General features: G+C 40.1%; 1 protein-coding gene across 1 annotated transcript in view; it reads left to right on the top strand.

Moving 5' to 3' along the window:
* Nucleotides 1-12,532, top strand: part of MYO7B (myosin VIIB) — a 177,891-nt gene that overhangs the window by 69,747 nt on the left and 95,612 nt on the right. Inside the window, 5 exon segments of the mRNA XM_072615741.1 lie at nt 2,800-2,921; nt 4,120-4,262; nt 6,094-6,207; nt 7,435-7,588; nt 10,657-10,733. Of these exon segments, the coding sequence (XP_072471842.1) occupies nt 2,800-2,921; nt 4,120-4,262; nt 6,094-6,207; nt 7,435-7,588; nt 10,657-10,733 (610 nt within the window).

Genomic DNA, 12,532 nt, shown 5'->3' on the forward strand with positions numbered 1-12,532 from the left:
GATCCGGCGTGAAGGAAACAATCAATCAATCCACATTTATTAAGCACCTACTATGTGCCAGGCACTGGGGGTACAAAAGGAGGCAAAAGATAGTCCCTCCTCTGAAAGAACTTAGAATGTAATTGAAGACCCTTACGAGACCCTGAAAGAGCTTACAAGCTAATGGAAGCAGCTCCTAAGTGGACACTCAAAGTTGTTGTGTTTGTCCTTCGTTCTCAAAGAGGACCATGACATCAGGATGATGACATGACTTGCAGTTGACTTTGATCTGATGAGGGAGGGCTGTGCAAGGTCACCAGCCTCACTTTCTCCTCCTGTACCATCTGGGTCCAGTGGCCTGTAGGGCTCCAGCAATAGAGGAAATTATGTGAGTAGAGAAATAGCCTGGTGGAGTGAAAAGTGTTTGGACTAGAAATGAGTGAACCTGGGGTCTAGGCCTGTTTCTGCTACCTAATTTCTTTGAGACCTTGGAAAAGTCATTTTCCTTCTCTAGTCTTTTCAGCCAATATGGGAGCTGGTTATAGATGAATTCTAATATCCCTTACAGCTCTAAAATTCTATGATTCTTTGACTCCTATAATCTTGCATAATCAATCAGAACACTAAGTTGGAAGTAATCTCAGAGGTCGTCTGGTTCAATGCAGAACAGAAGTCCTTCTACATAGGCTCATTCTGGAACCAGCTCCTACCACCTTCCAAGAGCCAATTGTTAAATTTTCAGTGTGAGCACTAACATCTCGGAATTCAGCAAATGCTACAATCAGGGCTTGATTTATTATTTTATTGATTGTCTACTTAAGAAAGCAATGTAGAAAATGTTAATAATACAGATTAAAATCCCCTCCTGCTCTCACTGGAGAACTAGTTGTTAAACAGTTATCAGTATATTCCTGGCTCTACACCATTCCTGACTAGGGGCCCTTGTTTGAAGATCTCTAGGCATGGAGAACTTTATCTTTAAAGGTAGTTTATTTTGCCACATTTTCTTTGATCCAATGACACTGGCCTCAGGGCTATTCTACTAACAAGACACTCTGCCTCAGCTCTGGGCATTCTCTCTGGCTGTCCTCTGTGCCTGGAACACTCTCCCTCTCCTACTCCAACTACTGACCTCTCTGACTTCCTTTAAATCCTAACTAAAATCTTACCTTCTGCAGAAAGTCACTCTTAACTCCTCGTAATTCCAATGCTTTCTCCTCTTTTAGTTAGTTCTGATTTATCCTGCATATAGCTTTATTTGTACATATTTGCTTGCATGTTGTCTCCCCCGTTAGATTGTAAGCTCCTTGAGGATGGGGTTAGCATAGTGCCCGGCATATAGTAGGTGCTTAATAAATGTTTATTGAATTGAATTGAATTTTATGGAAGTAAAATCTGCCCCTCAGTATCTTATACCAACTGGTCCTCATTCTGCCTTCCAGGTCCACATAAAACAAAACTCATTCTTTTTCCAGGTGACAATCCTTTAAATACTGCATGACAACCATCAGGAAGCTTTGGTATCTCCACTAAGTCTTTTCTTTTCCAACCTAAATATCCCTAGGTCTTTAATACAGACAGCATAATTACCTTTTTTTAATTTAAAAAATTTATAATTTTTTAAATTTAAAAATAAATTTATTATTTTTTAACATGCTTTTCTTTTTAAATTTTGAGTTCTAAATTCTCTCCCTCCTTCCCATTGCTCTCCCACCCTCTGAAAAGGTAAGCAAAATGATAGCAATCATACATATGAAATCATGCAAAGCATTTCCATATTAGCCAAATTGGAAAGAAAGAAGGAAGGAAGGAAGGAAGGAAGGAGGGAGGGATGGAGGGAGGGAGGAAAGAAAAGGGAAAGAGAAAGAAAGAAAAAAAAACAAAGAGAAACAAAGAAAGGAAGGAAGGAAGGAAGAAAAAAAGAAAGAAAGAGAAAGAAAAAGAAAGAAAGACAGAAAGAAAAAGAGGAAGAAAGAAAGTTATACTTCTGTTGTAGAGTTTATCAGTTTTCTCTCTGGAACTGGATAGCATTTTTTCATTACTAGTTCTTTGGAATTGTCTTGGATGATTTTATTGATCAGAGTAGCCAAGTCTTTCACAGCTGATCATCATTACAACATTGCTATCCTTGTACACAATGACCTTCCAGTTCTTCTCACTTCACTTTGCATCAGTTCATATAGGTCTTCCCATGTTTTTTTTTTTTCTGAAACTACCCCCTCATCATTTCCCATAGCACAGCAATCATATCCCACAGTTTGTTCAACTATCCTCCAACTGATGAGCATCCCTTCAATTTCCAAGTCTTTGACATCTCAAAAAGAGCTGCTATAAATATTTTTGTACATATAGGTCTTTTCCCCTTTTCTTTGATCTTTGGGATACAGACCTAGTAGCAGTATTGATGGATCAAAAGGTATTCACTCCTGACTGACCTCAGGGTCATGAGTGATAGGAGCTAGGAGAAACCTCAGAAGCCATCTGGTCCACTTTACAGATGAAATCCTAAAATTCAGGGATGTTAATCTTCAATGTCTCTTACATTCTACAGCTTTAATGGATGTGAAAGTTATTTGATCACTCTACAAATTATTATTGTCAGTAAGTGAATAAACATTTATTAAGTGCTTACTATGTCAGGTTCTGTGTTAAGTGCTGTGAAACAGATCCCAGGCTTGTGTCAGACCTGAGAAGATAACACATGACTTCATATCTTTTTTTTAGCTGTAAAATGAGGGATTGGAATAGGTGATCTCTCCCAGCTCTAAATCCCATCAGCCTGTGTGACTGACTTTGTGTCTGAACTTTGGTTCTTTCCAGTGGTGAGTCAGGAGCTGGAAAGACAGAAACAACCAAACTGATACTTCAATTCTTAGCCATCATTAGCGGCCAGCATTCTTCCATTGAGCAGCAAGTCCTGGAAGCCAACCCCATCCTGGAAGGTAGGTGGGTCACTAGCCCTTCTTTAGAAGGTGGGTTCTTCTTTTGACCATCCCCTATTCAATCAATCAATCAGTCAATCAACAAGTATTTACTAAGCAACCACTATGTACTACCAGTCAATGGGTAGGTGCTGGGGATAAAAAGATAAAAATGAAATTGCCCCTGTCCTCAAAGACCTTACATTCTGTTGTGGAGAGGAGGGAGAAGAGAAACATGTAAATATAACAAAATAAATACAAATTAATGTGCAGTGAGCACTGGCATCTGGGTCAGGCTTGAGGTAGAGGGTTGTGGTAAAAGTCAAGTTTTAAAGATTCTAAGAAGTGACAGCAGTAAGAAAGGAGACCATCCAGGCATGGGAGGCAGCCAGGACAAAGGCATGGAGGCAAGAGATAAGGTGTCAGGTGTGAGGAAAAGCAAGCAGATCAGTCACATTGGATCCCAACTTAGAGCCCTAGGTTTAGAATTGCCTCACCTTTATTGTGAAGCAATGTGCACAGTATGGTCCATGAGGATTCCTCAGTGCTCCAAAGTCTGCTCCTGAATGTAAAAATAGGATGTTATACAATGTTTGGGCGATCTCAGAAATTCCAAAGGAAAAAGAGAGAAATTCCATGTGGGGACAGGGAAAACTTTTTGTTCTTTACCCTGAGCAACTTTTTTGTTAGAAACCTACCAACTATATGGTTCAAGTTCATTGGGTAGATCCATTAGGTTGCTTACACTGATGCTGCCTTAGATGATAATAATCATAATAGCTGGCACTTATATCATGTTTTTAAGGCTAGGTTAACCTAGTTGATCCTTACAACAATCGTAGGAGGTAGGTACTTTTATTATCCCATTTTACAGATGAGAAAATTGAAACACAGGTTAAGTGACTTGCCCAGGATCACACAGCTTGTGATAAATCTGAGGTAAGATTCAAACTCAAATCTTTCATCTCCCTTATTTGGACTACCTAGCTGCCATCGAGTTCAAAAGGAATTAGATGTGGATCCTACAATTACTCACTTTCTGTTCACGGAGAGGAATGGCATGTAATGCTATGATCACATCTGACACTCTAGCCCCACCACTGTCTCTTCTTTTCTGCCTCCTGCCCTTCTGAAAACCTGTGATGCCGTCTGTCTAATGGATAAGAAATCATGTCTCTTCTCCTTTCCTGACCTCCCCTGGCACCACTTTCTTTCTCAGCCTTTGGCAATGCCAAAACAGTTCGAAATGACAACTCAAGCCGCTTTGGGAAATACATTGAAATCCACTTCAACAAAAATGGAGTGATTGAAGGAGCCCAGATAGAACATTTCCTTTTGGAGAAATCCCGGGTCTGCCGACAGGTAAGTCCATCTCATATGGGATCATTGTGAGCAGCAGTGGCGGTCCACAGTGAAATGGGAAAGTAGCCATGGTTTGTCTTCAGTCTCTCCACATCTTCTTTCTAGTACCATGACTACTCTGGCACCCAGACCCTGATTCAGCTAGATCCCTCCTCCTGGATGACACCCCTTCCTCCAACTCTTTTCCTCTTTTCTCCCTAAGTGAAAACTAATTTATCTTATGCTATAACTATAAGCAAGTTAGGCAGCTGTCTAGGATACTCCACTCAAGGGGAAACAGTCAGATACACTTTGAATATTAATTTTTATAAGCTCATATATTTTGAGTGCCAGAATATTCTGTTCTACACACCAGATTGTTTTATGGTGTTGCGTTGCAACAAAGACTCTAAACCTTTAGTTCAAGAGTGAAATATCCAGAGATTGCATTGTGTCATACAACTACTTCATCATGTTTCTATCTTGTAGCACAAAGTCTCATGGCCTAGGACTCAGCTCCACAATCGTAGATACTACCCAGATAATATATTAGTTATTCTATTAACCTTCCCAAGCAGGAATGGGTTTATCCTTTACTTCAGTGAACAGATATGTGTTCCTCCACACATAGACAGATTATGGACCTCAAGATCATGCCTTATGAGCAGAGGTAGAAGGAAATGGAGATAGCCGAGGGAAGAGATGATTTAGAAAGAGACATGAGAACCATCTTCAAGTATTTAAAAAATTGTCATCATGTGAGACAAGGATTAGATTTATATTTTAGATGATATATTTTAGAAGAGATTCTTGTTCATGGATGGGTTCAGCTAGGTGGAAGTCCTCACCAGCTCTGATCCTCAATGATCCTTTGATTCTTGAAAAGACCCAGAATGTGCACTCCTTTTCTTTTTCTCTTTCTTTCTTCTTTCCTTCTTCCCTCTTGCTTGTTTGTTTCTTTTTCTCCTTCCTTCTTTCCTTCCTTCTTTTTTCTCTTATTTGACACCATGTCTCCCTATCTTGCCCAGACTGGAAGTATAGTAGCTATGCATAATTCCAATGCTATTGTTGTTCAACATGAAACCCTTAGTTTATCCCATTGCCCACTTGGTTTGGTTTATTCTTCTTTAAAAAGTCTGGCACCGCCCTCCCTCCCCCCAAGGGCTCACTATATTGGGCCAGACTTAGTATAGCTACCTGATTAACTTTAATGTTCAGAATTCCTGAAATCCAGCTATTTTCAGCCTCCCCTAATAGCAAGGATTACAAATATGTACCACTGTCCTGGGCCCAGAATCTCTCATTTTAAAAAAGTTATCATGTTCCAGTTTTGGATCATGTACCTAAGTTTTGAGGTCAATGTCAGGACAACAATAACTTCACCTGAATGGTCACTTACCATGTTCCATCAGAGACGGAATCTTCTGCTGGATAGACCATAGGTCTGCTCCAGTGTGGCAGTCCTCTCAACATTTTTACACTTTTACAATTCATCCAAAAAGAACGACTTTGTAAACCAGTCTTTGAATGACTTAAGAACTCTGATCCATGTGATAGGCAACCAGCCCTCCAGAGGACTGAGGGAGCTTGCTACCCACCTCACTATAGATAAGAGGGGATGAACTCAGGGTCTAGAACGAGATAGACATTTTTGGAAATGGACAATACAGGAACTTGTTTTGTTTAACCCTGCAGATTTATTATAAGGATTTTGTTAATTGGGGAGGGTGGAAGGGAAAGAAAATAATTGCTTATTAGTTGAAAGTAAAAAATTAAAACATTCTCGTGTTCTCGTGGGCACCACAAAGCTCTACCGATAAATTGTCTCTCTCTGGCTTTTTTCTCCTTCCAGGCCCCAGAAGAGAGGAACTACCACATCTTTTACTGCATGTTAATGGGGATGAATGAGGAGCAAAAGAAGCTACTGAGTCTGGGGACAGTCTCAGAATATAACTACCTCACCATGGTACGGAACCCTATTTCCTAGTTGTCTCTCTACCACGCCCATCACTTCCTTCACCCTCTTATCCAGATTTTTAAAGGGCTCCTCTTACATGGAAAGAAGACATCTCTGAGATATTATTATGTCAAATGCAAAAAGCCATTCAGAAAATGAAGGGCTCTAGCTTTTTGGATCTGTCATGGATTAATTATCACGCAGTAGCTAAAAGCCATCAGCCAGGAGGAGACCTGGCCCATCAGAGCTACAACTGGGGTAGGACTTTGCCCCAGGGTGCTAATATTTAGAGGGTGCTAACAAATTGAAGTCCTTCAACAGTTTAGAAACAACTAAGTTTGGTACTTAGCTATCAAAAATAATTAGGGAAATCTCAGACTGCCATTATCTTACCAAACTAACATATTCATATCTCCCATACTAACACCCTCCTCCCGCACCCCTTGCCCACCCAGTCTGTCGGTGCCTCGAGGTCTTCCCTCCTTGGCAGTGTTTGAGAATCTGTTTCAAGCTGTTTGCCCTTAAGTATATTTTGTATTGATTTTCCCAAATCATGAAATTGTAGATTATGACTCTAGTCCCAACTCCTAAACAATTACCAAGGACTCTTCTCTCCCATTCCTTACCATTTGCATTTCTTAAATGCTACATTAAATATGCATAGGGCTCGGTACTCTTAAAAGCATTTTCAAAGGTTCTATCACTATCCTTGTTGTATTCCTGAAAAGGAAGGATTATCACTTTCATTTGATTTGAGAGTAAATAGCCCTAGGGAGGAGAAATGCCTATCCTGAAACCACACAATGAATCATCATCATCATCTTCTTCTTCCTTCTTTCTCCTCCTCTTCCTCCTCCTCCTTCTCCCTTCTTCTCTTCCTCTTCCTTCTTCTCCTTCTCCTCCTTCTCCTTCTTCTCCTTCTCCTCCTACTCTCCTCTTTCTCTTCCCCCTTCTCTTTCTCCTCATCTTCCTTCTTCCTTCTCCTTTCTCTCTCCTCTCCTCCCTTCTCTTTAGGTGCCCCACTCTAAGCTCTGTTGAACTGACATACAGAGCTTGCATAGTATCCATTTCCATCTGTTCCTTACTAAATTACTTGCTAAGCTGAAGTCATTGTACATTGAGATGATATTGTGTTGTTATCTATGAGTCAGTGTGTGTGTGGGGAGGGGGGGGGGGGGGGGGAGATGGCATTTAAAGACCATTTGACACTCCTGCTATGTCCTCCTGCTTCCCTAGGGTAACTGTATATCCTGCGAGGGTCGCAATGATGTCAAGGATTACGCCTCTCTTCGCTCCGCTATGAAAGTTCTTATGTTCTCTGATTCTGAAAACTGGGATATTAGCAAATTATTGGCAGCCATTCTTCACCTGGGTAATGTGGAGTTTTCAGGTAAGTCTGGTTCTTCTTGAATCTAAGTGGCATAGTGCATGGAGCACTGGACCTGGAGTCAGGAAGACCTAATTTAGACACTTACTGGCTGGGTGACTCTGGACAAATCACTTAACCTCTCAGTGTCTGGGTTTCCTTAAAATGAGAAATTGGACTTGATTACCTCTAAGGTCCCTTCTAACTCTAAATCTATGATCCTAAGGCACTGGAGAAAGTTCTGAGCTTGTAATCAGGGGACCTGGTCTCCATATCATTTCCCTCTCTTAATCATTTTCCTTTTATCTTGTCTATAACTTGTTTGTCCACATTCATTTGCTTGTCGCCTCCCCTACTATATTGTGAGTTCTTTGAGAGCAGAGATTGTCTTTTGCTTTTCTTTGTATCTCAAGTAGTTAGCACAACACTTTACACTTTAATAAATGTGCTTAATAAACGTTTATTGACTTGTAATAAACACTTAATAAATGTTTATTGACGAACCTGCTGATTTTGGTCTAGTTAGGTAGGTAAGACATATGTATTCATGGATGATTAAGAAAAAAACAACAACATAGGGCAGTAATAGATAATGAAATGCTAAGCTGAATATAATCAGGCACTAAAATACGTGACAGAGAAAGGAAGGGCTGTATAAGTAGTCAAAAAGAGAACAAAGGCTACAATGAGCAGAGACACCTCATAAAGCAGGTGGAACAACGTAGGCTGAGGCAGCGAGGCGGTGCAGTGAATACAGTGCTGGACCTGAGGTCGTATCCTGACTATCCTGTATGGTCTTTTAGATTATAAGCACCTTGTCTTTTGCCTTTTTTTACATCCGTAGTACTTAGCACAGTGGTTGGCACATAGTAGGTGCTTAATAAATGTTGATTGATTGGTTGACCCTGGCCACCATGTTTCCTCATCTGTAAAATGGGAGTGAAAATAGCACCTACCTGACAGGGCTGTTGCAAGGTTCAAATTAGAAAACAGATGTAAAGGGCTTTGAAAACCTCAAAACACTACATAAATGCTAGCTATATTATTGCTCTTGCCGAGTCTCTTCAGTCATGATGCCACCTGGGGTTTTCTTGGTGAAGATACCGGAGTGGTTTGCCATTTCTTTCTCCAACTCATTTTACAGATGAAGAAACTGAGGCAGACAGGGTTAAGCAACATGCCCAAGGTCCTACAGTTAGGAAGCGTCCGAGGCTGGTCTTTCTGCTCCAGGCCTGGCACTCTATTCACTGCACCACCTCCCTGATCGTTTCTGTTATTATGTCCCTTTCTTTTATTGTCAGGTCTTAAATGTGAAAGCAGACTCTGGGTGAGTAGAGGAGTGGGAAGATGGCTTGTGAGCCTGGGCAGAAAGTCAGATAAGTCTAAGCAAAAATGTGGAGAATGGAGCAGATATAGTACATGAAGAGGATAGGGAGAAGACTTACCTGGCATGTTATGTATTAGGCAGTCCTGGGAGATAATATTGAGTGGATAAAGAGCTACATGGCACAGTGGTCAAAGTGCTGCAGCTGGAGTCAGAAAGACATCTTCATGAGCTCAATTCTAGGCTTAGACACTTATCAGTGGTGTGACCTTGGGCAAGTCACTTAACCTTGTTTACCTCAGTTTCCTCATCTGTAAAATGAGCTGGAGAAGGAAATGGCAAATCACTCCAGTGTCTTTGCCAAGACAACCCCAAATGGGGTCACAGAGACACAACCGAAACACAATTGAACAACAACAAAGAGACACGTTGTAGATGACACGAAATGCCAGCATGACTTATTTATACATGGATAAAATCTCATAAGGATCTTTTTAAAAGTCGTTTTATCTACCATCAGTTAAGGAGGCTGGAATTTAAATATGACATTATGGGTAGAATATGACCCTGGAACAGGCCTAATACTGACTGACTTTGACCTTTTGCAGACACCCTGCTCTCCAGCTAATGAAATTCCAGAGATGGTTTCCATAGAATATAATCCCTTATGAAACATAGGACTTGTCTGCTCTTAGCACACCTCTTAATCGTCCTGGGCAGTTCTGGCTTGTGGCAGGAGGTCTAATCAAGCAGTTCTCAAAGTGGGGTCCACGGGCCCTTTCAAGACCCTTTCAAAGGGTATGTGAGGTCAAAACTATTTTCATAATATACTAAATACTATTTGCCTATTAAAATACTCATCTCTTTTGAAACCACATTATCTGTGTGAGCCTGGATTGTCTCCATATACTTAGACCAAAACAATATATTAGACATATATATTGAATGAAGAAGCATGCTTCTTTTATACATACATTTAATATATACGTTTAATAATATATCTATTAGAGATTTGCAAAAATATGAAAAATAATGCTCTGTTACTAATTTTTTGTTTTGAAACGGTTATTTTCATTAAAATGTTATTTTATTAACATGCAATGGGTTTATTTTTGATAAATATTTTAAAATTTTTATCAGTTTACGTTTCTATAATAGTAAATATCAATAGATATAATCTATACAAAGAGAAGTTATTTGGAGTCTTCAGTAGTTGTAAAGAGTATAATGGGATCCTGAAACTAAACAGTTTGAGACCTCCCAGGGAGCTGTCATTTCCTCAACTTCTGTTTTTCATTCTGACACACTCAAAACTACCCTCACCAAATGATATCCCTAGAAATCAATATCCTAATTCTGTTCTCTGGCTGCCCAGGTTTCCTCCGACAATTTCTTCTCCAATGTTCCCAAACCTTCCTTCCCCATTGGAAAATCCTTTCTTGTTCCCTAATCTCTTTGAAAGAAAGGCATTGCAGAGGAAAGGGATCTGCTAAATTAATTCACAATTAAGGTTCCAGCAGCTACTAACATCTAAATATGCTACCTCTTACAGGGGTTTTTGCTTTTTAAAAGATTAAGGACACTTTTTCTAACCTCAAGATACGATAATCTTCAAAAGTGAGATTTCAGGACAGTGGGAGAGGGTTTGGTGGGAGTACTCTAATCACCTCAAATCTCAGTGTAAGAGGCTTCCTTCTCTAGGTCAACCTTTCTTGCAAATGTTTATTATTTTTTTAAAAAACATATGTTCATTATTTTTGGATTCTAGCTGCTATTTCTGATAATCTGGACTGCTCCTATGTCGTGGAGACCCCACAGTTCCTGGCTTTAGTTAAATTATTGGAGGTAAGTTCTGGCATCCATTTTTATGAGAACGTGAGCATGATCCAGGTATCTGGGCTGTCGGATCCTCCAACATGCATTTCCCTTTCCATTCCTGCTGCTTCTCCCATTAGCTCTGCTTTGCTTCTCTTCTCCACCTCCATGCATTGATCTGCTCTGAACTCCTGACTGTTCTAGGGATAGCTTTGGTCTTTCAGTGGCAAGAGTGAGCAAAAAATTGTGGCATCAACTTAATTTTAGCAAAATGGTGAAGTTGCAAAATTTGTCATCGATGTTCTTCCCATTCTGCTGTCCATGCCTCTCCTTTTCTTCCCGCTTTGTGTCCTTCACCTTCAGACATTTCTCATCCTCGTGGTCCCTCCTATCTGCCCATGTTCCCACTGTGATGCCCCTACCCATCCTATCCTGCAGACCTATGCTGCCCCACACTGAAACTTCTTCTCCTTCTCACTACCCTTCCAATTCTTTCACAGCTTTGGAAGGAGCTGTGGTATAATGGCATAATAGCAATAATGATAGCTAGCACTTATTAGGCACCAACTATGTGCCAAGCACTATGCAATTATTATCTCATCTGATGCTCATAACCACCCTAGGAAGTAGGTGCTATTATTATCCTCATTTTGCAGTTGAAAAAACTGAGGCAGGCACAGGTTAAATGACTTCCTCAGGGTTACACAGCTTGTAACCTGAGGCTGGATTTGAACTCAGGTCTTACTGTCTCTAAGCCAAGTAATATATCTATTGCACCATCTGCTTTAAAAAAAAAAAAGAAGAAGAAGAAAAAGAGTATAGTATTGAAAGTTAGATGATCTGAGCTCTAATCTAAGTTTTACCATTTACTAGTTCTGTGACCTTGGGCAAGGCATCTAATCTCCCTGGTCCTCAGTTTCCTCTTCTGTAAAATGTTGTTGTTTTTCATCCTTCCTTCTCAAAGAGGACCATGACGTCAGGAAGGTGATGCCCTGACATGCCAATGAATTGGATTTAGCTGAAGGAAGGCTGTGCAAAGTCACCAGTCCACTTTCTCCTCCGGAGTCATCTCGGTCCAGGGGCAAGATAGAGATCAGGACAACTGGAAATGGCCTTGAGTTGTCCTGATCTGTAAAACAACAAGGTTGAACTAAGTGGTTTTTGAGGTCCCTTCCAATCCTAAGGAACTATGAGTGGGCATGTAACTTTCCTGAATTATTTGTTTCATCCACGCCAGTTTATCCTAAATTAAAAAAAGTAATATATGCTAAAGAGTTAATATCTTCTAATAATGTTACCATTACCAAATGTGTACTGCATTTTTAAATTTTATTTTTAAAGTAAGTGTTTTTATCGGAATGTATTCGTTTTGACCTATCAGTACTTTCTAAGCACTCTTCTCGCTATACCAAAAACAGTTAAACAAAACCATCTGACAGTGGAACTATAAATGACAGGACATGCCACTTTCTACCTTTGCACTTTTCTGACTGTTACAGAAAGGAAAGCTCTATGCTTCAACGTTGACAGCATGGAAGCGATGTTGTTCATTTTTTTTGACACAAGTCCTGACGTTTTCTGGAGCTTTGTCTTTATGTACATATTTGTGGACATTATTTATAGTGTGCTTTTGGCTCTACTTTCTTCACTCTGCATCATTTTGCCTTCCCCCTCTTCTCTGAATTTTTCATATTAGTCATATTCTATGGTACAGTTCTGTTCTATTACTTCACAGTTGTGGCCATTCTCCAATTGTTGGGAATACATTTTATTTCCAGATTTTTGTTATCAGAAGTGAAGCTGCTAGGATTCTCTGTCTCCTCATCTCT

This window comes from Notamacropus eugenii, chromosome 5 (assembly GCF_028372415.1).
Source record: "Notamacropus eugenii isolate mMacEug1 chromosome 5, mMacEug1.pri_v2, whole genome shotgun sequence".
Taxonomy (NCBI): domain Eukaryota; kingdom Metazoa; phylum Chordata; class Mammalia; order Diprotodontia; family Macropodidae; genus Notamacropus; species Notamacropus eugenii.